Raw genomic sequence first — 27,572 nt, forward strand, 5'->3', positions numbered from 1 at the left:
GCTGCTGAAATGGCTGCAGCTCGGTGAGCACACACATTTATACTCCGCCTACTGGGCGGAGCCAGCAGGCAGGGTTCTACCCCCGTACCTGTAGTACAGGAGCCTTACCATATTTAATCTCATATGTGATATATACAACAGTGATGACTACCACAATGTGATTGCACTGGAGGGATGGAGAAGTTATTCACCAGGATGTTGCCTGGGATGGAACCTTTAAGTTATGAAGAGAGGTTGGATAGGCTTTAATTGTTTTCTCTGGAGAAGAAAAGACTGAGGTGTGACATGATCAAGGTGTCCAAGATTAAGAGGAGCATGGACAGGGCGGATAGGGAGCAGCTGTTCCCCTTAGTTGAAGGGACAGTCACGAGGGGACACCAATTCAAGGTGAGGGGCAGAAGATTGAGGCAGATGTGAGGAACAAATTTTTTATCCAGAGAGTGGTGATGGTCTGGAATGCATTGTCTGGGTGGATTGTCAAGGCAGGTTGCTTCACATCCTGTAAAAGAGCCTAGATAAACACTTGGCATGTCATAACATGCAAGGCTATCAAGTGCTAGCAAATGGGATTTGGTAGGTAGGTCAGGTGTTCTACATGTGTTGTTAGAGACTCAATGGACTAAACATCCGATGGAGGAGCCCAGCACATATGTGCAAAATAAGACTGAGGCATTCGCAACAATCTTCAGCCAGACTTGCTGAATGGATGATCCATCTTAGTCTCTTCCAGAGGTCACCAGCATTACAGATGTCAGACTTCAGCAAATTTGATTCACTTCGTGCACTATTAAGAAATGGCTGAAGGCACTGAATATTGCAAAGGGTATGGTTCCTGATAATATTCAGGCAATAGTAATGAAGACGTACTCCAGAACGTGCCACACCCCTTTGCAAGTTGTTCAATTACAGCTACACCACCGGCATCATAGAATCATAGAATTTACAGTGCAGAAGGAGGCCATTTGGCCCATGGAGTTTGCACCTGCAATTAAGTTACTGCGAACATCCCGAGTTGCCACACACCGGAGCCTGTTCGGGAACATTGAGCGAGACTTCAGAATATCCAATTCACCGGACAAGCATGTGTTTCGGGAGTTGTGGGAGGAAACTGGAACCGCTGAAGGAAACCCTTGCAAGAATGGGGAGAACGTGCAGACTCTGCACAGACAGTGACCCAAGCCAGGAATCGAATCCAGGTCCCCCTGGAGTAGAACTATTTACAATATCAGCCAACATGATGGCCTGGAGTGCAGGATGGATGACCAACAGTTTGGAAAATAAAACATAGAACAGAGAACGTAAAACATAGAACATAGATCATAGAACAGTACAACACAGTACAGGCCCTTCGGCCCAGGATGTTGTGCTGACCATTTATTCTAAGATCAACACTTATCCATAGATACTCAACCTATCTTTGCGCCTACAAGTTCAGTTGAACTTAGTCAAGCATCAACAGAGTTGATGGAGTCACTCGAGGTATTGCGAAAATCATAGTGCAGTCACAGAGCTCCGGAGAAAAAGTTATAATCAACACATTTGTTTCATTGTATTTCTGTCCTTAGAGGGGATTAGAATTGAAAGGAGAAGTGATATAGAATGTTGTTGTTATACTTCTTCTAATTCTAATTATTCAAGAACATATATATCTCCGTCTTAAAGAAACAGGGACTTTTATCCTATTTATTTTCCTGAGCACCTCTCTTTCCCCTCTGTATTTGTCTGATTTATGCATGAATAGAGGGTGGGGCGAGATCAATATGAGGAGGGGTTCGGAATTAGATGATAGTTAACCAGTTGTACTTGTGCCTATTTAATTATAATTATTGGTATTACTACAATATTATTGTGTTTACATTTATAAACCTGGTAACTGCAGAGTTTACAAACCCGTAAAGCAAAACTTAGGGTATTTTTAATAATTAATTAGTTAATTTTATCTGCATTGTGACTCCAGGTGTATTGGTCAAATGTCTTTGAGTTTTTTTAAATTTTGCTTGCTAATCTCTTTCATGCGGCCCCCATTTGATTTCCGTTCTTACTTTGTCCCTGCACTTCCTATACTCGTCTATACTACCTGCAGTTTTTAGATCTTTGTGCCTATCGTGAACATTCTTTTTCTGTTTGATCTTCCCGTGTATTCCTCTAGACAACCAGGGTGTTCTAGATTTGCAGTGCCATTCTTATTATGGAGGGCACATGTCTATTTCGTGCATTTAGAATCTCATTTTTTTAGTGCTTCTCATTGGTTTCCCTCCCAATTCATCCTTTAGCAGTGCTGTCCAGTCCACCTCAGCCAAGTCCCTTCCCATTTCTGCAAAATTTGGAGTCCCCCAGTTGAAACATTTTACTCCTGTTTTATCTCTGCCCTTTTCCAAGGTAATAACAAATCTAACCGAAATGTGATCACCATCCCCGATGTGGCCGGCAACTGTCATTTCACCCATTTTCCCTTTGTCTTTCCACAAGACTAGATTTTCAATCGAATCCCCTCTCATTGGGTTTGTTACTAACTGATTGAATTTATTTTCCTTGCATGAACATTTCTCCCTCTATGTCCCTTAAATTGTTTGAATCCCAGTTGATACTTGGATAGTTAAAGTCTCCTACAATTATTGCCCTCTTGTTCTTACAGGCAGAAATCTGCCGACGTATTTGTTCTTCTACTTCGTTTCTGTTTTGGATGGTCTGCAGCATATTCCCAGTAGTGTGATTGTTCCTTTTTTATTCCTAATCTCAACCCTTAAACCCTAATTTTTTTCATCCAATTAGTATATTGTCCCTTCTCACAACTGGAATTGATTCTTTAATCATTAATGCTACTCTCTTTTTTTATTTCCCTTTCTATCATGTCTGATGTTCCCAGGGCCAGAATGTGTGCAGGAAGTGTCTCGAGCTTCAGCTCCTGGAAGCCTGGGTTGCAGGACTGGAGCAGCGGCTGGGGACACTGTGGAGCATCCGGGAGGTGGAGAATCTCGTGGATAGCACATATAGAGAGATGGACACGCCACTGGCTCAGCTCCACAGGCAGGAAGGGAATGAGTGACCACCAGGCAGAACAAGAGAGCTAGGCAGGCAGTGCATGAATCTCGTGTGGCCATTCCCCTGCAAAGCAGATATCCGGCTTTGGATACTGTTGAGGGGAATGGCCTCTCAGGGGAAAGCAGCAGCAGCCAAATTCATTGCACCACGGTTGGTCCTGCTGCAGAAGGGAGGAATAAAAAGCGTGGGAATGCAATCGTTACAGGGGATTCAATTGTGAGGGGAATAGATAGGTGTTTTGCTGGCCACAAACAAGACTCCAGGATGGCACGTTGCCTGCCTGGTGCCATGGTGCTCCTGTCAAGGATGTCTTGGAGTGGTTACAGGACATTCTGGAGGGGGAGGGTTAACAGCCAGTGGTCGTGGTACACATCGCCATCAATGGCATCGGTGAAAAAGAGGTGAAGTCCTAAAAGCAGAACACAGGGAGTTCAGAAGGAAGTTGAGAATTCGGACCTCTAAGGTAGTGATTTCAGGATTATTACCAGTGCCACATGCTATCCAGAGTACACACCTTAACCCTGGCTGTACAACGTTCCGTCCGTACTGCTGCATTGCATTGTAGTGTGATGTGAGCATAGTTTACATGCCGGTGGCACATTGATTAGCATAACTGCCTCAGAGCGCCAGGGACCCGTGTTCAATTCCGGCCTGTGTCCCTGTCTGTGTGGAGTTTGGACTTTCTCCCCGGGTCTGCATGGGTTTCCTGTGCGGGTTCCGGTTTCCTACCACAGTCCAAACGTTAGGTGGATTGGCCATGATAAATTGCCCGTTAGTTTCCAAAAAGGGTAGTTGGTGTTAACGGGATAGTGTGAGGCATGCACCAAGATAGGGTGCTCTTTCAGACGGTCAGTGCAGACTCGATGAGTCGAATGACCTCCTTCTCCACTGTAGGCATTCTATGCGGTGTCCTGGATTGAGTTTGTATCCAAGACCTTGTGACACAGAGGGCAGATCCTCCACCACCCACCACCAGTTGCAGAGTATCCGGTGTGGCAGAATATATCACAATGCTGTGGTCCCGGCTGCATGCGGCATTGACATTTCTGCTAGCAGAAGGATGCATATGGGTCACTTAAATCCCCTTGAATCAGGACAATGAGATGGGCATTGGATTCTCCATCCTTCTGTGATGCTGCAGCCCTCTTGTAAGGATTCACGCAGACATGAATTGGTGCAAGAATTGCTAATGTGCCCCTGATGTGGTGGCCAATTCAATGCAGATGCCAACAAAGTCAATCAGAAGGCCCCCCACAACACGTTAGGTGGATTGGCCATGATAAATTGCCCTTAGTGTCCAAAATTGCCCTTAGTGTTGGGTGGGGTTACTGGGTTATGGGGATAGGGTGGAGTTGTTGACCTTGGGTAGGGTGCTCTTTCCAAGAGCCGGTGCAGACTCGATGGGCTGAATGGCCTCCTTCTGCACTGTAAATTCTATGATAACACAGATTCTGCCCATACTACCCCCAATCACCGTCAGACACCCCCATTAGAGCACCCCCACATCAGAGACTCCCCCCCCCCCAAAAAAAAATCATCAGTCTCTCTTTGTTGAAAGGTAATTAGCAGTCCAGGCAGAAACAGTGAAGATTCATTGCTTTTCCACCCCCCTGCCCCTTACACCTGCTGCCTCAAACAGATGTCTGGAAAGTAACAGCTGTTACTCACAGACAGCAAAAGCCATATCAAAAGGCTTTAAACAGCTCCCACCCCGCTCCACAAATGTTTGTAAACTTTCACTCCCTCATTTTCTCAGCAAAAAGTACTTTTGTGTGGTCATGAGCTGTCAATCATAGCTAGATGGTTGTAAACATTGTGGTTAGGTTACTTTAGATGCAGTCAAGTGTGGAGAGAAATGAAAATTAAAACTTCAGACAATTGGCTGTCTGGAAGATGTGACACTGTCATTGACTGCCATTTTCACAGCAACATCATTGCATCGTGAAAGCCGACTGATTTGATCAAATCAAATCAAATCAAATCAAAATCAAATCAAGCCGACTTGTGACAATAAAGATTATTGTTATTATTATAAATGCTATTTTTCTTTGAAAGTGACTAGATGTCTAGCAGATCAATGGATACGAGGGGGTTTAAAGCCTTGTGATGTTGTTTGGCTTTCTAACAGTTGCTTCATTCTGGACATCTACCTGAGGCAGCAGATTTAAGGGATAGTTACGTGAAAAACAAATGATTGTTCGTTGTTTCTGCCAGGACTATTCTTTAGCGTCCAGATGCGGGTGACTGATGGGGTGGGTATTATAATATTCGGGGAGGGGGAGAGTGTGATCAAGCATTTATCAAGGTAGGGGGAGGGGTTTGCCCCTACCTGTTAGCGGGGAGGGGCAGGATTTGCAGTGTCGCCTGGAAGGGGGGAGGGGGGGGCGGGCAGCGTGGGACCTCAGTATCGGTCTGCCCACTCAATACGACGGCACAGGAGCAGCATTCAGAATGGAACCCGGGGTGCTTCCTGCCATGCAACCAAAAGTATGGCTGGAAGGGTGGGGGACGAAGGACGGAGTGGGGTGAACCGCTTCTAGCCCCAGTGCAGACACAGGTGTGATTCATATCTGTCGGTGCCCCAAACGGACAATCCTGCCAGAATGTCAACTCTGGCTCAAGCAGGCTTTCAGAAAGATGCAGTGCTTTGATGTGGACACCTGGAGATGTGGCACAAGTTTTCTACTTGTAGTCTATTAATTTTCATGAGAAAAGTATGTGTGAATCTGTTGAAAAAAAACAGTAATTTTGGATTCGAATGTGAATTACTGAACAGTAGTGTTCTTGCTTCAAGTTTCTATGCAAGACTTGTATGTAGAATGGAAGGAAAGCAACTTACAACATGCAAACCGTGAAATATATTTAGTGATAGCGATTAATCTTTCGAATGATCCAATCGCATGTGAAACCAACCTCTCCTGTATAAATTGGGGAGATGTGCAGTGTTAGCAGTATTGAGAAGCATTCTGTAAACGTTAACATCTTCAGCATCATATCTGCAAACAAGCTCAGTTTTGAAATACTGTGATAGGGTCACATGGCCCTTTCTGGTCACCTCCTGGCCATAGAACATCGTAGAGGCAAAATAAACGATGGTGTTTCTGTTGCTGAGGTGTAGAAGAGTCTCGAGAATTAAAGGTATACTGCCATGAAGATACAGAATGTCCGAACACAGGATATAGTCATAGTCTGAGGGAAACTGATTGATGTCAAGGCCCCAGCGGAGGGCACGGACTTTGACCTGAGGTTTGAAGGAAGAAGGGATGTTGAAAGACACATTCCGTTTTATTCGATTCAGCAGCTCCGGTTTGTCTGTAATGGTGACATCTCCACCTGAGAAAAGAAAAAGAGAGACCGATCTCCATTATCGCTGTGAATGGGGACACATGGTAAACTTTAGCCCCAAGCAGCACGACTGAAATTTCCTTTCTTTCCCATTTTGCTGACATTCCCTGCAGGTAACATTATAATCATCTGTGACTTTCCGGGGCTGGAATTCTCCCCTACTTGGTGGGGCGGGGTGTTCCGGCGTACCGGAGTGGCGAGACCCACGCCGGAGTCGGGCCTCCCCAAAGATGCGGGGCTGGGATTCTCCCCTACCCGGTGGGGTGGGGGTCCCGGTTTACCGGAGTGGCGAGACCCACTCCGGCATCGGGCCTCCCCAAAGATGCGGAATTATCCGCACCTTTAGGGGCTAGGCCAGCGCCGGAGTGGTTGGCGCCCCGCTGACTGACGCGAACAGCCTTTGCCGCCTCGCCGACCGGCGCCACAGTTGGCTGAAAGGCCTTCACCAGTCATCGTGAGTCCACGCATGCGCCGGAGCGTCAGCGGCCGCTGACGTCACCCCGGCGCATGCGCGGTGGAGGGGGTCTCTTCCGCCCCCGCCATGGTGGAGGCCGTGGCGGCGGCAGAAGAAAAAGAGTGTCCTCACGGCACAGGCCCGCCCGCCGATCGGTGGGCCCCGATCGTGGGCCAGGTCACCGTGGGGGCACCCCCTTGGGTCAGATCGCACCGCGCCCCCCCAGGACCCCGGGGCCCGCTCGCGCTGCCTGCTCCCGCCGGCCACCAGAGGTGGTTTAAACTACGTCGGCGGGAGAAGCCTGACAGCGGCGGGACCTCTGCCCCCGGGGGGGGTCAGAGAATTCCGCCCGGGTCTTTACACTCATGGTAAAGAATCATGGTGATAGGGGACAGCAGGCTAGAAACATTCGTGTTGCACCCTTTTAAGTTTATCATTGGCAAATCAGTTATTGGTGGCCCCATTTGGAGATAGTTCAGTTCTGGAAACAAGGAACAATATAGGCAGAGGATCAGATTACTCAGCCTGAAGCGCAGTTTATGTTATAATATGTATTTAAAGTATTGCACCATGGTACGACTAGAAACAAAGTGTGTCATGTGATACAATTGTAGCTGTCAGCTCGCACACATACATAGCTCTACAGGTCTGATATCATCAAGCTTTATGTCCATATAAGTCTGCTCACATGAGCTAATTCTTAACAAATGAATGCAAAACGTGTTTACACACCCCGGTGACAAATTTGTGATTATATATCATAATTACACCACCACACGTCTCAACAGATTCTATGTCATGCATATCTTCACATTATTTCCCAATTTTGATCAATATCATTTACAAAATTTTTTAAAATTCCAACGAAGTTTTGAATCATACATTTATCTAACTCCATCAAAGATATTTTGGATACATTTTCTGATTTTGGTTGGGAAAATAATACACCTTGATATTTTCCCTGATACTTTTCACTCTAATTTTAAAGTGTGGTTCCTTGTTCTGAATTTCCCAATATTGAAAATAGTTTCCCCTTGGCTACACTCGGAAGCTCTTTTATCATCGTGACCATTTAAATTAGATCACCCTCTAATCTTCATAGCTCAAAGTAATGGCTACTTCTCCATCCAATCTGTTCTGATAATGTAAGTATTTTAAATCAAGTATTATTCTGGTGAATTGGCACTACACCCACGACAAGGCTGCTGTATTCTTCTTCAGGTGCAACAACCAGGTCAATAGTATCCAATCTGACCAAAGAAATACTAGCATTGGAGTCAGTCCATGGAAGGTACACTTGGTTGAACCTGGAGGTGGAGGTATTTTCTTATCAGGAGATGTGCAGTAATTTGCGCCTGCAATCATTGCAGTTCAGCAGAATGGAAGACGTCACCTTATTGGGACATACAGGTTCCCGAGGCGTCTTGGCAGGTTAAATGTTGACAGGTTGTTTCCCTTGTGGGAGCCGGTAGGATCAGAGGACCTAATTTCAAAGTAAGGGGTCGCCCATTTAATTCAAAGATGTGGAAGAATTTATTATTTCAGCGCGTGGTTAATCTGTGGAATTCTCCGAAAGCTAGTGTAGCCATCTAAGATGGGCACCAGTAACACAAAATGGAAGACTGCAAAGAGTGCAGGGAAAAACGGACATGGTCAAAAGCAAACAGCTTGCAGAAGCTTTCAGCATTGAGACACTTGCAAAAACCGGTTTCCCGACAGCTGCAGAGTTCAGGCAACGCTGCTAATTGGAAAACAGTTTACATACTAATGAGGTGATACCGGGACAGTCCCGGGCACAATAGATACACTCAAGTATCAATCGATACTTTCAAAAGCGAAGCAGACACGATGGAGCCAGCGAAGCCAGGACAATGAATCCTAAGAACCGCCCCAGCCATCAAGGAACGACCCTAGGATAGGGGGGTTCAAATCATATCGATTGGGAAAAGGCCCAATCGATCCCTAGCAGGTGAGGAAGCCCGCCCCAAGGGGCACGGACCTCCTGGGACCTATAAAAGAAGGTCCCGCACATGGTTCGGTCTCCTGTCTCCGGCCTCCGACTCCAGCCTCCAGAATCCTATCTTTTACACCAGCCGTCGAGCAGCAGCCATCGATAAGTAAGTGCCAAGTGACGATCGCTACCTTGACCCAGGCATTACTTATACCCGTGCCGACCAGTAGTAACAAGAAGTTGCAGACCAGAACGGAACGAAGGCCTTGTTCCCGGACCTTGCCTGTTCCTTCTTAGATAAGTATTAGTCGTTTAATGGTAGAAGTAAGTTAGTCTTTAGCGTGTGCATGAGTATTTATTATATTTGTTTTATAATAAACTCTAACTGTTTGGACTTACTAATTGGTGTATAGCTTTATTGCTTTGAACTTGACCTTGATACTTGTGACGGTGTCTCTTACGGCACCTGGCGACTCCAGAGCATAGAAACGAGAAACAGAGCCAAGCGAGTGTTAAGCACACTTCCTCTGCTCGAGGAATGTTAAACACACTTACTCAGAACGAGCAACACTAGTGATTCCAAATAAATCTGTTGGACTTTAGCCTGTAGTAAGACTCTTTAATGTACCCACCGCAGTCCAACTCCGGCATCTCCACATTGTGGAATTTTGTACTACAGAGAGCAGTAGAGGCTTGGTTATTCAGTATGGTCAAGGCTGAGTGACACTAATAAAGATTATTATATTAATAATTTGTATGTAGGCAAGCTGTTCAGGATTTTGTGCTTATCACATTAAATTATTCTTGCTCCACATCCCTAGCTGGCAAAATTAAGCTACAGTGGTTGACAACACATTAAATAACATCACAGCGAGTCATACCTGGTAAAACTAATGATGCTCGTGATTTTTTGCGATCTACCACTTCTATCGCAGGACATGATTTCAAGAGTTGCGCAGGGCAGTGTCCAAGGCCCAAACATCATTAATGCATGACCGTTCCACCGCCCCCTTCCCATCATATAGCCAGAAATGCGGATGTTCACTGATGATTGCACAAGGTTTTGGACCATTCACAACCCCTCAGATACTTCCCATAGATAACAAGAGTTGTACAACATTCAAGATTGCTCAGAGAATTATCTCGGAATTACAGAATTGCACAGCGCAGAAGAGGACCTTTGGCCCATCGAGCCTGTACTGGCATGTGAAAAATAACTGACCTACCTACCTAATCCCATTTACCAGCACTTTGCTCATAGTCTTGAATGTTAAGATGTGCCAAGTGGTCATCCAGCTATTTTATAAGGGATATGAGGCCTCTACCACCCTCCCAGTCTGTACAAGTACCATTTTGCCATAATATAACAGATAATCCAACCATCTCCCCTTGACGTTCAATTGTATGATCCTCACTACCAACATCCTGCGGATTATGATTAGTCAGAAGCAGAACTGGACTAACCATGTTAGTACATAGAGTCATAGATTTTTACCACATGGAAACAGGCCCTTCGGCCCAGCTTGTCAATGCCACCCAGCTTCGGTCACTAAGCTCGTCCTACTTGCCCGCATTTGGCCCATAGCCCTCTATACCCACCCTGCCTATGTAACTGTCCAATTGCATTTTAAAAGACAAAATCATACCCGTCTCTACCACTGCCTCTGGCAGCTCGTTCCAGATGCTCACCACCCTCTGTGTGAAGATATTTCCCTTCTGATCTCTTTTGTATCTTTCCCCTCTCACCTTAAATCTCTGTCCTCTACTTCTGGACTCCTCTACCTGTGGAAAAGATGTCAACTATCTACCTTACCTGTACTCCTCATTATTTTATGGACATCCATAATATTACCCCTGAGCCTCTTTCGCTCCAGGGCAAAAAGTCCCTGCCTTTCCTTATAACACAGACCATCAAAACCCGCTGGCATCATTATAAATCTCTTCCGCACTTTTTCAAGTTTAACAATATCACTGTGGCTGGAATGCAGGCCAGAGGCTGGGAACTCTGTTGTTAGTAACTCATCCCAAACACACTGAAACCTGTTCACCATCTACAAGGTACAAGACAGGAGTGTGACGGAATATTTTCCAGTTGCCGGGATGAGCGCAGCAGCAACAAAACTCAAGAGGTCCAGCATGAGTAGGTGGATTGGCCAAGCTAAACATCTCATTATTGCCAAAAGGTGTGCAGGTGAGGTGGGGTTATGGGGATAGGGTGGATGAGTAGGCTTAGGTATGGTGCTCTTTAAGAGGGTCGGTGCAGACCAAATGGTTGAATAACCTCATTCCTAACTGTACAGAGTCTGTGGTTTTGTGACAAAGCAGCGGACTGAACTGCCAACCCATCCACCATCATCCAACATCGCCAACGTTTACTCCCTCCAACAGTGGTGAACAATGACGGCGTTGCTCAGAATCTGCATGATGTACTGCAGCAACTCACTAAGCCTCCTTAGACGGCCCCTTCCAAATCTGTTACCTTTAAAACCTCAGAGGACAAGCGCAACAGATGTCTGGGAGCTCCACCAGCTGCAAGTTCCCCTCTAAGCGACACACCTTCCTCACTTGGCAATATATTGCTGTTTCCTCACTGTCACTGTGTAAAAACCCTCCCTAACAGCAGTATGAGGTTGCTACTGCACACGGACTGCAGCAGCTCCAGAAGGTCATTCATCACTTTCTCAAGGGCAATTTATGACCTGTGTTAAATGCTGCCAACGGCAATCACAGCCTATGAAAGAATTAAAAAATGCACAAGCACCACGCACAGAGAGAGTTGGTCATTCATTTCATTCACACTTCAAAGGTATTGTTCCTCCTGTGGGTACATAAAGTGTATTTTACTTACCCAGAAGAGCAACAAGAATGCTCACAATTCCAGTGCCCGCTCCAAGTTCAATCACTTTCTTATTTGAAAATATTAATTCCTCTTTCTCAAAGTACTGGCACAGACCACGAGCCTTTAACATGAAAGAGCATATTTCTGTGTTACAATGCAGCAGTGAAAGAGCATCGTACGAACATATGAACATGTGAACATGCAAATTACGAGCAGGAGCAAGCCATTCAGCCCCTTGTGTCTGCTTCAACATTTAGAACAGTTTTGCTGATCAGATGTGGTCTCAACCCAATTTCCTATCTACCCCCAAATGGTTGACACTTGTCAATTAAGAAACTAAGATATTCAATTGCCAAGCTTACGTTACACGCTCGAGGGCAATACTCCACAAACTCACAATCCCCTGCGAGAGAATAGATCAGTATATCGGCATTGTAAAAGGGAGACCAGTTATGTTGGAACTCTATCCTTTAGTTCCAAACTCTTCCATAAGGGAAAATATCCATCCAGCATCCATCTTGTTAATTTCTCTGAGCATTTTACAAGTTTCTTTAACATCATCTCTCATTCTTCTAAACTTGAATGGATATAGGGCCAACCTGTCCAACCTTTCCTCACAACAGAACACCCTCATCCTCATTATTTTCTTATCCCTTTGCAACAAACTATATCATTCCATCAGTCTTCCGAACCTCTTGCTGTGCCATCATATTAACTTTTTGTGATTAATGTATAAGGACAGTCAGACCTGTGTTGTTTTACAATCCTTCATCATTTCTATACTACTGTCCTATTGATCCTGCAAGTTCACGAGGCATCAGGAATGGTCTTGATTTGGATGCAGTTTTGGAAGGGAGATGGTCCACGATGCACCATCAATTGGACTCGAGTCGTGAAGTAGCTCCAAACAACAGGCTTTAATACACTAGATGTGTGCCCGGCAGTAGACGTACAGAGAAAGGCCGACTGCCAGACGGTACGGGTTCTTATACCCCGCCTCATAGGCGGAGCTACCAACCTCTCAGCCAATTGGCGGGTAGTCACATGACTAGCTTCAGCAGAGAGGCACATGACTTGCCTGAGTCAATGGGCAGCGAGTCTTCTGCACCAATGGCAGCATGGTTCTAAGGTACCGTAATCTCCCTAGTCATACTACCACAGTCCACATTTTCCCTGATTGCAATGTAAAACAGACAGCAACTTCAACTTACCAAGTCTATGCTTTGAAAATGGATTCCCGAAGGTTGCTGTCAATGATACCTGGACCCCCCACCCCCGCCCAATAGGCAACATGGTTGCATTCTTTGTCAAGGAAAGAGGTAGCAAAGAAAAGAAAAGTGAATCAAAGAGCAGAATCAGGTGGTTAAAAGTTGTAAAATAGAGCTAATGGCATGTTTACATCTCCTAAGGAAAGTTAAGCAGCTGGTTGTGTAAATACAGTTGTGGAGTTAGTTACGACTACTGTTGGTTCGAATTGTTAAGATATAATTCTGTGATTCACTGTTTGTGAGAAATATTTGTACAATAACAGTGCATGCAGTTATGGTCAGCAAGGAACAGCAGAGGCAATGCTGATAGCACTGTGGAGAAGAGCCATGCGATTTGCAGTACGGAGGAGTAAACGAGTGTTAATCCTTTTTGTAAAAGTCTCACTCATGTCTGTAAGTAACATTTAACTGAAATATACTGGCCAAATTCCAAATCTTACAGCCCAACGTACAAAGAACAATACAGCACAGAAACAGGCCCTTCAGCCCTCCAAACATGCACCGCCCATGGTGCTTGCCTAAACTAAAACTGTCTGAACTTACAGAGTCCGTATCCATCCATGTCCACCCTGTTCATAAATCTGTCCAGATGTCCCTTAAATGCCGCTATGGTACCTGCTCCCAGCACCTCCCCGGGCAGCAAGTTCCATATATTACCCACCCTCTGTGTAAAAAACTTGCCTCGAACATCTGCTCTAAACTATTCTCCACGCACTTTAAACCTATGTCCTCTCGTACTTCACTCTCCTACCCAAAGAAAGAGCATCTCACTATCCACTCTGTGTGTTTTACGATCCTGGACCAGACCCAACAGTGGCTAAGGGACTGAACAGAAACCTCAAATTCTGTTTTAATTTTGTAGGGCTGTGAGGAAAGGATGTCTCACTCCAGAAGTAAATTCATGAAGAAATAGCGATATGATTATAAAAACAAACTTTACAGCAACACAATATTGAAATATCTTTAACATTACACCAGAAAATACCTTACAATTAACTCTTAAACAATACAATTATTACAATAATGCTTATCTGCTATCTTTATTCCCGCTCAAACAATGATCACTCAAACAAAAACCCATCTCAGCTCTCAATCCAGTGTTAAAACAATTAGCGCTCAGGAATGTCTGCTTGAAAGAGATGTTCTTTGAGAAAGAGAAATCGTTGACACTGCTTAAAGAAAATATTTGAATCCTCTCAGAACCATGCAGAAACTTTGGCAAAAACTGTTTTTCATGCAAAAAAAAAACCTTGCATCAACCCAAGCTTTTTATGAGGTTCCAAACTTTTCAAACCAGGATTTAAAAAAAAAGGACTGCAGCAGTCATACACGCAGTTGCGCAGGCTTTTAACCCTTACCACACCAAATACAGATAATACAATATATCCGAAATTCCTCCATTCATCACTTGTGGCTGCGAACACAATCCTTGAAGTCAGGTGATTAAACTCTGTGGGTTACCTTTAATCTACGCCCCCTGGTTATTGACATCCTCGACTAAGGGGACTATCTATCTACCCAAACAATGTACTTCATAATTTTGTATACCTCAATCAGGTCTCCCCCTTAGCCTTCTCTGCTCTAAGGAAATGAACCCCAGATTAACCAGCCACTCCTCATAGCATATATGCTTCCTGGTCACATCCTGGTAAATCTCCTTGGCACCCATTCGAGAGAATTCAATCCTTCCTATAGTGTGACCACCAGAGGTTCATGTGGTAATCTCGCTGTGATCTCATGAGCATTTTTAACAGCCCCATCATAATCTCTGCTTTAATATTCTATGCCGTGGCCAATAAAGGCAAGTACCTCATATGCCTTTTTAACAACCTTATCTCACTGCCCTGTGCTGTCTTCAGAGACCTATGGAAATGCATCCCAAGACCCCTCTGGTCCTCTGTACATACTCGTGTCCTACTGCCCATTATGTATTCCATTGACTTGTTAGTCTACACACGTTCCAAGGTACAATTTGATTGTCCACTGTTCTGCCCACCTGAACAGCCCATCTATATTGTCCTGTTATCAAATGCTTCATTCATCGCTGGTTCCCACACCACCAATTTCTGACCCTGCTGCAAACATACTGATAATACCCTCCACATTCAGGTCGAGATGAGAGACTCAGCACCGATCCCTGCAGTTCACCACTGGAAACTTGCTTCAAGTCACAAAAACAACCTTTGATCATTAACATCTGCCTCCTCTCACTAAGCCAATTCTGGATTCAACTTTGCAAATTGCTCTGGTTCCCATGCCTCTTCCCTTCCTGACCAGTCTGTCAGCAACTTGCCAAACACTTGACGGAGGTCCATGTGGACTATTTAAATTGCACTGTCCTCATGTACACACCGCGTCATCTCCGTGAAAAATTCATACTTAACCAATTTATTGGAGTTCTCTGAAGGAGTAAAATGTATTGTGGATATAGGGGAACCAATGGGTTTAGATTTTCAGAAGGGATTTGTTCAGGTGCCAAACTAACGTTTATTGCATAACATAAACTCTCATAGAGTAGATGGTGTTATATTGGCATGAACAGAAGACGGGCTCGTTAACGTGGTATTACAGGTATCCATGAATGGGTCTTATTCTGGCTACTGAAATGTAGTGCATAATGTGTCACAGGGATCAGAGATGGTGTCTCAGGATTTTGCAATTTGTTGGAATGACTTGGATCAAGGGACAGTGGTATGATTGCTAAATGTGGTGTGAAATTGTCCATGTTGGCAGGAAGAATAAAAAGTAGAATATTATCAGAATGCGGTTTGGTGCAGTGGGCTAAGACAGCTGGCTTGTAAAGCAGAACAAGGTCAGCAGTGCGGGTTCAATTCCCATACCGGCCTCCTTGAACAGGTGCTGGAATGTGGCAACTATGGGCTTTTCACAGTAACTTCATTTGAAGCCTACTTGTGACAATAAGCAGTTTTCATTTTTGTTTCATAATAGGAGTGATCACAGCACTCTGAAATGTAGAGGGATCTGTCTTTCCTGCAAGTAGTACAAAAGGCCTGTGTACAGCATCGGTCTCCTTATTTCAGGAAAGATATAAATGCATGAGAAGCAGTTCAGAGAACATTCACTAAACTGATACCAGGAATAGGCGGGTTATCGGATGAAGAACTATTGGACAGCCAATCCTTGTATCCACTAGAGTATTAAATATTTAGAGTAAACTTGATTGAAACAGAGACGACCCTGAGGAATCGTGAAAGGTTTGGTGTGAAGAGGATAGTTTTTCTTGTGGGTGAATCAAGAGTGAGTGGTTACGGTTTAAGAATTAAGAGTCAACTATTTTGAAACTTTTTCTCTCAGAAGATAGAGGATATTTGGATCTCCTTCCTTCAAAAGGGATTGGAATCAGAGTTTTTAAATGTTTTCAAGACAGAGGTAGACGGACTCCTGAGAAGCAAGGAGGTAAATGTTTGGGGGGTGCGATGTGGGTGGGGGTAGAGCCAGATCCGGCAGGAGTGTGGAGCAGGTAGGAATAGGCCCAGTGGCCCAATGGCCTATTGCTCCTCTTATTTCGTATGTTTGGATGAAATCCAGATTGTTGGTCGGTAAGTTATGAAGGAAGTTTGGAGCGATTTCTAACATTCCGTTTGGAATTAAAACAAAGAATTGCTTGGCAATAAAGTGAGAATAGTAAAAGATGCTGCGGGCTGACTTGAGGGAATTGTTATTTGAAACATATTGGAGAAACTTGTTTTCACGATGTTGAAACTTTTATGGATTGATGCATCAAGATGGGCTGAATGGACTTTCTCATCTGTACAGTCATCGTGTTGTCAACAAGCATTCTCCAGTATTGTTTAAAGAGTTTTCATCAATATAATGTCCAGTCGTTAAGAACTTTAAACATGATCATTGCCAATCTGGGTCTCATGGTAACCAGGTTGCAACAGAATGACATCGCCTCAAGGATTTTAAATGCATTAATTACTTCATTTTCAAAGCTAGCAGGTGTTACAAGGGCTACGTTGTGATGTTGAGCGATGCCAACAACTGGGATTAAATTCCCCGACCGGCAGAAGTTAATAATACTATTTATTCACTGCAATAAAGTTACTGTGAAAATCCCCTAGTCGCCACACTCCGGCGCCTGTTCGGGTACACTGAGGTAGAATTAAGAATGTCTAATTCTCCTATCAAATACATCTTTCGGGACTTGTGGGAGGAAACCAGAGCACCCGGTGGAAACCCACGCTGACACGGGGAGAACGTGCAGACTCCTCACAGACAGTGACCCAAGCCGGGAATCAAACTCGAGTCTCTGGCATTGTGAACCTCATCGGAGTCAACCTCTCCACAACCTAAAGCTATTGCTGGCGAATTGTTTACATTGGAACCAAACCCAGCTCATATTCCCTGCCAGTTAAATGCAAATTTGGAAGATTAGAAACATGATCAATGTTTCCAGCTGATTCCTGTTGGACCTGCACTTTTGACAAAAGGGAACTGAGGTGAACTTACAGCTTCCCAGACCGCGGCTCCAAATCCTAGCCTAGAAAATGGATTCACACCGATTCCCAGCTTGAAACCACAGGTGTTGTAGTATTCCCTCATTTTGAAATCATTGTCCCCGTGGATATACAGAAAAGAGGATCTTTCCATCAGTTTCATCATCTTCGTCTCGCACATTTTCTTGGATTTCCCTCGGTTTCTAGTGGATCAATCTCAGAGGCAGCCTTGTATCTTCACTTCATTCTGTCCAGATAAAAGGAAATTAGGATTTTGAATCGGAAAGCTTTGAAACGTCATTTTCTCTTTTCAGAAAAACAGCAGATCCTGGGAAAAGTTTAGCCACATGAATGAAGAATTTCGTCTTAGTCGTTGAATTAAATTGCCTGTGTCCAACTGGATGTCTGTAATACCCTCCACCCTCAGCAGTATTGAACCAGAGAGAGATGAATATCGAGCGGGTCGGGCAACAAATGATGGATTTGATGTCGCTTCTCTTCCACAACTGTCCAAGTGACTATGGAAATGAACATTGGTTTAGGGAAGAGTAGAGCAGTGAGCTGGCACAGTTATAACACTGACAGCTGTGGGAAGTAAAACCGCTCCAAAGAAACTAGTACATTTAGTCTGGACATGACGTCTCGTTTTGTCAGAAGTGAATGAAACTTGCAAGAAACACCTAAAATCATGAACAGAAAGTACATTCATTAATGAACAAATTAATTTTTAGACCTTGCGATGCTGATAGTGCTTCGCATTTTGCTGACATTCAACACCAAATTGTCGATCTTCAGATCCTGTCAAATCTAAATAACTATCACCACGAGCAACTAGCAGGAAAAACAAATCAATTGGACGGATACATGCAACAAGATCTCTGGACATCATTCAATCGCATCCAAATTTGTTCTTGAAAGTCTTCAGGTTTCTTTTGTCAAATCAGATATTTATGTCATACTTGAATCTCTCTCTCAATGTAGTGTCCTTATCCCCACACTGACAATACAGTTTGTCGTTTTTAACTTATGTTACTGGGTTTATGCCGGAAGTTTTATTACAAGCAATGTTCCGGGTTTGTAAATAGCACATGGAGCCACAATTTCTGGTTGGAACTTGCACATTCATCCAATACTTTGCTCAGATGTCATCCCTTCAATTGAAGATCAGTCTCTGCAGTATCGGCTGCATGGGAATGCCTTTCTTACTTTTCAGTGACCAGAATTGGACATGGTACTCCAGATTGAGTCTACCAATGCATGATGCGATTTGATTATTAGTCCAACAAACATGATCCACTTTTTGATCATATGGTTCAGAATTCTATTGCCTTGTTGGTATCCGTGCAGTATTAGTTGGACATATTGAATCTTGACTCCATTATGACTCCTGTGAGTCCATGATTCTCATCCTATTTCAACACTATTTTTTTTATTTGTTCTTGGGATGTGGGCATCATTCACTGGGCCAGTGTTTTCTGTACATCCTAATATACCCATGAACTGGGTGGCCTTGCTGGGCCATTTCAGTTGTGAGAAATTAAGAGTAAATCGGATCTTGGTGTTGGTCTTCTGTCACATGTCGGCCAGACCCAGTAAGGATGGAAGATTTCTTTCCCGAAAGGACATTCGTGAAACAGATGTTGTTTTCGACAATCAGCAATGGTTTCATGGTCATCAGTAGACAGTTCATTCCAGATTTATTTTGCATTCTGGCAGGATTCGAACCCGGAATCCAGGGCATTCACATGGATCTCTGCAATCCTAGTCCAGCACCAATATCACTATGTCACCGCCTCCCCAATAATGTGAATCATCCATATTACTTCTTTTGGCATTATGCACATTGTAAAAGTGGGTGGCACGGTAGCACAGTTGTTCACACTGTTGCTTCACAGCTCCAGGTTCCCAGGTTCGATTCCTGGCTTGGACACTGTCTGTGTGGAGTCTGCACATTGTCCCCGTGTGTGCGTGGGTTTCCTGCGGGTGTTTCGGTTTCCTCCCACGGTCCAAAGATGCGCAGATTAGGTGGATTGGTCATGCTAAATTGCCAATAGTGTCCAAAAAGACGAGGTGGGTTACTGGATTACAGGGAGAGGGTGGACGTCTGGGCATGGGTAGGGTGCTCTTTCCAAGGGCCGTTGCAATTTCCAAGGGCTGAATAGCCTCCTTCTGCACTGTAAATTCTATGATTCTATATACTTCCCATTTAAAAACCTTTCCTAATTCATTCTATCTTTTCTAATTTACCTGTCACATTTTAACTTTCCATTTTAGCTTGGCATCATATGAAAATGCGCCATGCTGTTTGTGAATTAGGGCCAGTGAATCGACTTAGAAATACTAGTTCCAGTGTTGAATTATAATCTATTCTACTCACAGGTTTCACGACTCAGCCCCACAGATCCCGAAGTACCAACATAAGTGAATGAACAAATAATAAAATGAAAGATGGGTTAACGGGCTAAGGCTTCACTCCTTTGGTTGCAGCCTCTGGGAAGTCGAGAGGATCAGTTTGTCACAATTATGTCCTTTGAGCACCAGATGGTGCCTCACCGAATAATTGCAGGTCTGTGCGATTCCACTCTTTAGCCACCAAGTGGAGCCAGGTCCAGCGGGTTCAGATCAGTGCAGTTCTCGTTGCCTTCCAATTGCCAGATGGAGCTTTCATGTCATTGTGAGACCAATACAGCACTGGTCCTGGTCTTTAGCAATTATTTTACTGCTCATTTTCCGATATAAGACTCCAGTGACTTTTTCACAAATGTCCCACTTTAAGCCTTAATTCTTCAGATCTTCCCAGCCCCTGACACACACGTTCGAAGGTTATTGACCTTTGGGAAAACTTGTATTTTAACACTCCAAATCCCTTTCCCAGTTCTGTCAGCTGTCTGTGCTCCTTTGACACAGGAACGTCTTCACAGATTTGGCTAGAATGCTTCCTAAAATCGTCCAGCACAGAGAGAGAGAGAGAGAAAGAGAGAGGCCGTTTTCAGGATGCTTGATCACTGGATTTCCACACAGAACTGAACAAAAGGTGGTACTCTCCAGAAGACGTGCCTTCTTTCCTGAAAATTACTGACTGACTTCACCTACCATAGGCCCTGATAGGAGAAGGTTGAAAATCATATATGCACTGATTGGCTGCTTACCAAGTCTATCAAAAGCTTCTGTCACAGAGCCTAAAAAAGGATGTTTTTGGACTAGACCATCAGAAAGGAAAGGCTTCTCCACTGTCCAAAGACTCCAATTTGCACAAAAATCCCAAAGGCGGCAGTAAGATTGCAGCAGCTAATCCGAAGAACATATATCAGAACAGGCAGCAGGGTGGCATGAAAAGGGGAACACAGGGCGGCAGACAATATTCTGACATAACTCCCAATTCATACTTGCCCCTTACCCCCCCCCCCCCCCCCAGCCCCATTACGGACTCATGCCCGGACATTATGTTCATTTCCTAAAACTCTGAATATATATCCTAACCCCATATATCCTGTTTTCAGGACCTTAGCCTTTTTATCTACGTCGCTGGTGTTGATATGGAGCACAAACATTGATTGTTCACCCCCTCCCCCCCCCCCCCCCCCCCCCCCCCCCCCCACCTAGATGTCTGAAGCCACATCATTGACTCTGGTATTAGTGAGGCAACATATCCTGGTGTCACGTCTGCGACTGCAGAATGGTCTCTCTGTTCCCCTTACGTCATTATTGATTTCCCACTTTTTTTTATACCATTCCACCTTGGTGCCATTAAGACATTCGTAATGTCAAAAACTTGGACCGTGCTACATTCCCTTGGGAAAGCGCCTCCCCAGGAGTATCCAGAATAAAAATCTGTCATGGAGTGGGACGGTGACAGGGAGCTTGTGCACCTCCTGCCTCGTATTTTTACTGCATCTGCCGGTCGCCCTTTCCTTTCTGTCAGTGCAGTCTTTAACTGCGGCATGATAACATCACTGTATGTGCCACCCATGAAGATCTCAGCCTTGTGGTTGCTCCCCAGTGACTCCAGTCACAGCTCCGAAACATGCATATTGGGCAGCTGCAGATGGAATCACTACCGACACATTTGTTCACACTCAACACTGGATCTATCTGTATCCCGCATCACACCAGAGGAGCTTCCTACATAGATGGGCTGCTCTGCAATGGCTGACACAAAAATTGCTGGTCTGGCAAATGAGAGAACTGCGTGTGCCATGGGCTGGGAGAGAACTGCGTGTGCCATGGGCTGGGAGAGAACTGCGTGTGCCATGGGCTGGGAGAGAACTGCGTGTGCCATGGGCTGGGAGAGAACTACGTGTGCCATGGGCTGGGAGAGAACTGCGTGTGCCACGGGCTGCGAGAAGCTGAAGAATTAAGGACTAAAGTGGAGGAATTTGTGATAAAGCCTCCAGAGTCTTGTACAGGAAACAAACCAGTAAAAACATTGCTGAAGACCAGGACCAGAGCTGTATTGTTCTCACAGGAAGGTCAAACATCCATTTGGTGGTAGAATGGTAGACGTGTACCATCGTTTTTTTTAAATTTGGAGTACCCAATTATTATTTTTTTTCCAATTAAGGGGCAATTTAGCGTAGCCAATCCACCTAACCTGCACATCTTTGGTTTGTGGGGGTGAAACCCATGCAGACACGGGGAGAATGTGCAAACTCCACACGGACAGTGACCCAGGGCCGGGATTCAAACCCGGGCACTCAACGCTGTAGTCCTAGTGCTAACCACTGTGCCACGTGCCACCCTGGAAGTGTACCATCCAGAGCATCATGTGTATGGCACCATCTGCCGGCCACCAACGAGACCAGCACTGATCTGAACTCTCCTGGACTTAGTTCCACCGAATGGTTAAAGAACAGAATTGCACTATCCTGAAACTCTCAGGTGAACCACCACCTGATGGTGGAAGAACAAAATTGTGCTAATCTGAATCTCTCGATTGAATCTATTTCCTGGAGGCTGCAACCACCGTAGCGAAGACTCATCTCAGATCTGCCCCTTTAATCTCTCTTTTAATTTACTCCCTGCTGATCCTTACCTTGTGTCTGTTTTATGCGTGTCTGGGTAGGGTAGGGCAGGCTCTTGGGGATTAGGCAGTCTGGCAGGCAATTATCCTGTCTACCAAGGAACATACATGTTCATTTTTTCCATTATTTATCAATACGCCGCCAGGTCCCGCCGGTTAGGGATCTTGTCTAATTTATGCCAGCAGGACTGGCACAGAACCAGCGGGACTTCGAGCCATCATGGGCCGGAGAATCGCCGGGGGACGCGGGGGGGGGGGGGTCGCTGCGAGCTCCCGGCGATTCGCTGGCCTGGCGGCGGGTCGGAGAATCCTGCCCCTCGTGTCTGTAACTCACTGGAGCAGTCAAGAGTTAAAGATTTTCAGAAAATACAAATTAATGGTATATTCACTTATTTTGGGACTCGTCTCCGAGGCTGAAATTGACTGTGCACCCACAGGGTGTTGTAACACTTACATCTGAGTTGGGAAACCAATGAGTGGAATAAATAATAATTCAACGGGAACTAATATCCCTAATTCGAATCACTGGCCCAGATTCAGAAACAGCGTGGCACTTTTTCACATGATGCCTAGCTAAAATGGAAAGTTAAATCATGACAGACAATTGAAAACACATGGCATAAATTAGGAAAATATATTAAAATGAGAAGTACAATGTGCGTAACATGGAAATAAATAATATGAATGGTTCACGTTATTGGGAAGGCAGTGATATATTGCTTTTTGTGCTGAACTAGTAATCCACAGATACAGGTTAATGCTCTGGGGACCCCGGGTACAAATCCCACCAGAACGCAAAACAAATCTGGAATTAAAAGTCCAGCGATGACCATGAAATCATTGCTGATTGTCGAAGAAAGTATCTGTTTCAATAATGTCGTTCAGGGAAAGAAATCTTCCATCCTGACCGGGTCTGGCCTACATGTGACTGCAGGCCCACACAGAGATGCGGTTTACTCTTAATTTCTCACAACTGGAATGGCCCAACAAGGCCACTCAGTTCATGGGTGAATTGGGATGGGCAGCAAACACTGGCCCAGCCAATGACGTCCACATCCCAAGAATCCAAATGAAAAAAACATATTCTGGGAGACTCGTGGAGTCACAGAAGTCAGAATGGAGTCAATATTCAATATGTCTGACTAATACCGCACCGATACCAACAAGGCAAGTTAATTCCGAACCAAACGATCAGAAATTTGAAGATGTAAGTGGAAATATTGATCAAATCTCAGCGTGCATTGGTAGACCAAATCTGGAATACCATGTCCAATTTGGGTCGCTGCAAAGTGAAAAAGGCATTTCGGTGCGGGCGATACTGCAAAGACTGATCTTCAATGTCAGGGATGACTTTTGAGCAAAGTATTGGATGAATTCATAGAATTTACAGTGCAGAAGGAGGCCACTCGGCCCATCGAGTCTGCACCGGCTCTTGGAAAGAGCACCCTACCCGAGGTCAACACCTCCACCCAATACTAAGGACAATTTTGGACACAAAGGGCAATTTGTCATGGCCAATCCACCTAACCTGCACATCTTTGGACTGTGGGAGGAAACCGGAGCACCCGGAGGAAACCCACGCACACACGCGGAGGATGTGCAGACTCCGCACAGACAGTGACCCAAGCGGAATCGAACCTGGGACCCTGGAGCTGTGAAGCAACTGTGCTATCCACAATGCTACCGTGCTGCCCTTAATGTGCAAGTTCCAACCACAAATTGTGTCATCCATATGATATTTCCAAACCTAGCATATTGTTTGTAATGTAATTGTCGGCATAACCCCAGTAACTGAAGTTGAAACTAGGACGTGGACCTTAAGGGTGGAGATCAGGACACTGCATTGAGAGAGAGATGCGGGTATGTCATCAATCTTCGATTTGATAAAATAAACCGTCAGGCTTTTAAGGAACTAATTGGGTGCAGCAACTGGAAGATGTGCAAAGATCAGCTTGGATCATTTCGTCCACTTGACTTGCTTTACCCGTTGTTGGTTAGTGGTGATAGTTATTTAGAATTGACCGGATCTGAAGGTCGACAATTTGGAGTTGAATATGAGCAAATGTGAAGCAATTTCAGCATCACAAGGTTTAAGGTTTAAATTGTTCATTATTAAACGTACTTTCTGTTCGTGATTGTTTAATGTTTTAAATGTTTCTGGCAACAGTTTCATTTACTTAGAACAAAACTAGACATCGTGTTCAGACCAAAATGTACAAGTTTCTTTGGAACAATTATACTTCCCACAGCTGTCAGTGTCATAATTGTGTCAGCTCACTGCTCTACTCTTACCTGAGTCAATGTTCATTTCCATAGTCACTTGGATAGTTGTGGAAGAGAAGCGACATCAAATCCATCAGTTGTTACTCGGCCCGCTCGATATTCATCTCTCTCTGGTTCAATACTGCTGAGGGTGGAGGGTATTACAGACAATTTTAATTCCATGACTAAGATGAATTTCTACATTGATGTGTCTGAACTTTTCGAGACTCTGTTGTTCTGAAAACAGAAAAGGACGTTTCCAAACTTTCTGATTCAAAAATATAATTTTCTTTTACATAGAAAGAATCAAGTGAAGACACAGGGCTCTCTCTCAGATTGATCCAGCAGAAACTGCACAGAATCCAACAAAATGTCCGAGCCGAAGGTGATGAAACTGATGGAAAAATCCTCTTTTCAGTTTATCGACGGGGACGATGATTTCGCAATGATAGACGACAACCACACCTATGGTTTCAAGATAGGAATCGGTGCGACCGTGCGAATCCATATTCTAAGCTAGGATATGGATCCATAGTCTGGAACATTGTAAGTTCACTGCACTTTCCTTTTGTTAAATGTGCAGGTTCAACGGGAATCAGCTGGGAGCATTGATCATGTTTCTAATCTTCCAAAGTTGCATTTCACTGGCAGGGAATATGAGTTGGGTTTGATTCCAAAGTAGATAACTTTGGAGAGAAACTGGTCAGTTCCTCATCCATTTCCTCAACTCCCATTATTAAATCTTCTCATTCTCCAAAGGACCAATATTTACCTTAGCCACTTTTTTTTGTTTGATATATTTGTGGAAACTTTTACTATCTGTTTTTATATTCTGAGCAAGTTTACTCCCATAATCTGTCTTACTCTTTGTAGCTTTTTTAGTAGCTTTCTGTTGCCCACCTAAAGATTTCCCAGTCGTCTAGTCTACCACTAATCTTTGCCACTTTGTATGCTTTTTCCTTCAATTTGATACTCTCCCTTATTTCCTTAGATACCCATGGTCGATTATCCCTCTTTCTACCCTCCTTCCTTTTTGTTGGTAAAAACCTTTGCTGAGCACTGTGAAAAATCGCTTGGAAGGTTTTCCACTGTTCTTCAACTGTTTCACCATAAAGTCTTTGCTCCTAGTCTACCTTTGCTAGCTCTTCTCTCATCCCATTGTAATCTCCTTTGTTTAAACACAAAACACCAGTGTTTGATTTCACCTTCTCACCCTCCATCTGTATTTTAAATTCCACCATATTATGATCGCGCCTTCCGAGTGGATGCCTAACTATGAGATAATTAATCAATCCTGTTTCATTACACAGGACCAGATCTAGGACCGCTTGTTCCCTCGTAGGTTCCATTTCATACTGTTCTCGGAAACTATCACGGATACATTCTATAAACTCCTCCTCAAGGCTGCCTTGATCGACCTGGTTAAACCAATCGACATGCAGATTAAAATCCCCCATGATAACTGCTGTACCATTTGAAAATGAAATAAATGAAAATCGCTTATTGTCACGAGTAGGCTTCAATTAAGTCACTGTGAAAAGCCCCTAGTCGCCACATTCCGGCGCGTGTACGGGAATTGAACCGCGCTGCTGGCCTGCTTGGTCTGCTTTCAAAGCCAGCGATTTAGCCCAGTGTGCTAAACCAGCCCCTACATTTCTACATGCATCATTTATTTCTTTGTTTACGCCCCACCATAACGTTACTATTTGGTGGCCGATAGACTACTCTTATCAGTGACTTTTTCGCCATACTATTCCTGATTGCCACCCAAATGGATTCAACCTTATCCTCCATAGCACCGATGTCATCCTTACTATTGCCCGGATGTCATCCTTAAATAACAGAGCAACACCACCTCCCTTACCATCCACTCTGTCCTTCCGAATAGTTTGATACCCTGGATATTTAACTCTCAGTTGTGACCATCCTTTAACCATGTTTCAGTAATGGCCACTAAATCATAGTCATTCACGATGATTTGTGCCATCAACTCATTTACCTTATTCCGAATACTACGTGAATTCATGTAAAGTACACTTATGTTGGCTTTTGTACCTCTATTTTGAATCTTAACACCTTGATCAATAATCTCTCCTAAGTTATTTTTCCTCTTAACTTTTCTCCTAATTTTTCTTGACGTTGAATCCAGATCTTCATGTACCATCCTGGAGTCTCGTTTGCGGCCACAGAAATGCCTGTCTATTCCCCTTAAAATTGAATCCCCTATAACTGTTGCACTGTCACACGTATCACCCCTTCCCTCTGCAGCAGAACCAACCATGGTGCCACGAGTTTGGCTGTTGCTGTTTTCCCCTGCGAGGCCATTTCCCTCAACAGTCTCCAAAGCAATATATCTGTTCCGCACGGAAATGGCCACATGAGATTCCTGCACTACCTGCCTGGCTCTCTTGCTCTGTCTGGTGGTCACCTATTCCCTTCCTGCCTGCGGAGTCTGAGCCCGCGGTGTGACCACCCCTCTGTACGTGCTATCCACGATACTCTCTGACTCGCAGATGTTCCACAGTGTCTCGCGCCGCCGCTCCAGCTCTGAAACTCGAGCTTCCAGGAGCTGTAACTGGAGACACTTCCTTCTCACATGCTGACCCTGGGGACTGGAACTGTCCCCAGCCTGTCACAAGGAGCAAGACGAGCAGACCATGCCTTGGAGCTGTCCTGCCATGATTTATTCCTTTAAATTAAACTTTTGAAATTAAACTTTAGAAAGATGTCTTTGTGTCGGATTATATCCAATCTCCTGTATACTATTTAATTAGCTTTATTCCTGAGTATTTATCTTGCTTGATCTGACAACAAATTAAATCGTTATTTAATGGAAATTTAAAAAGTTATTTAAATCAACTTAAAAATAGTAATTTAAATCAACCCAAAATAGTTATTTCAATGAGATGAGATTTAAAAATTTAAAAATTA

General features: G+C 44.3%; 1 protein-coding gene and 1 long non-coding RNA gene across 3 annotated transcripts in view; one reads left to right on the forward strand and one right to left on the reverse strand.

Annotated features, from left to right (window-relative positions):
- Positions 1-5,697: 5,697 nt before the first annotated feature.
- On the reverse strand, positions 5,698-18,159 carry LOC119976757 (EEF1A lysine methyltransferase 3-like). 2 transcript variants are annotated; one of them, XM_038817496.1, is made up of 3 exons: positions 17,373-18,159; positions 11,641-11,752; positions 5,698-6,375 (listed from the first exon to the last, which is right to left on the reverse strand). In XM_038817496.1, the coding sequence occupies exons 1-3, from the start codon at positions 17,538-17,540 to the stop codon at positions 5,918-5,920; spliced, it is 738 nt and encodes a 245-aa protein (XP_038673424.1). In that variant the 5' UTR covers positions 17,541-18,159; the 3' UTR covers positions 5,698-5,917. The 2 variants fall into 2 exon arrangements, with proteins under 2 accessions (XP_038673424.1, XP_038673425.1); XM_038817497.1 differs by lacking the exon at positions 17,373-18,159 and adding an exon at positions 12,380-12,547.
- Positions 18,160-24,657: 6,498 nt separating this feature from the next.
- The window catches only part of LOC119976759, a 31,499-nt gene continuing 28,584 nt past the window's right edge, over positions 24,658-27,572 (forward strand). The window contains exons 1-2 of the long non-coding RNA XR_005462988.1: positions 24,658-24,799; positions 24,942-25,187. This is a non-coding gene — a long non-coding RNA (uncharacterized LOC119976759). The remainder of the gene's footprint in view (positions 24,800-24,941; positions 25,188-27,572) is intronic.

The sequence above is a fragment of the Scyliorhinus canicula genome, chromosome 13 (assembly GCF_902713615.1).
Source record: "Scyliorhinus canicula chromosome 13, sScyCan1.1, whole genome shotgun sequence".
Taxonomy (NCBI): Eukaryota; Metazoa; Chordata; class Chondrichthyes; order Carcharhiniformes; family Scyliorhinidae; genus Scyliorhinus; species Scyliorhinus canicula.

Excerpts from the sequence above, each read along its gene's own strand:
- LOC119976757 (XM_038817496.1), bottom strand. The coding sequence starts at position 17,540 with ATGTGCGAGACGAAGATGATGAAACTGATGGAAAGATCCTCTTTTCTG. Across the intron at positions 11,753-17,372 it reads GAGCCGCGGTCTGGGAAGCT|GCTCGTGGTCTGTGCCAGTA; the intron begins GTAAGTTCACCT and ends TTCATGTTAAAG. Across the intron at positions 6,376-11,640 it reads CATTCTTGTTGCTCTTCTGG|GTGGAGATGTCACCATTACA; the intron begins GTAAGTAAAATA and ends TTCTTTTCTCAG.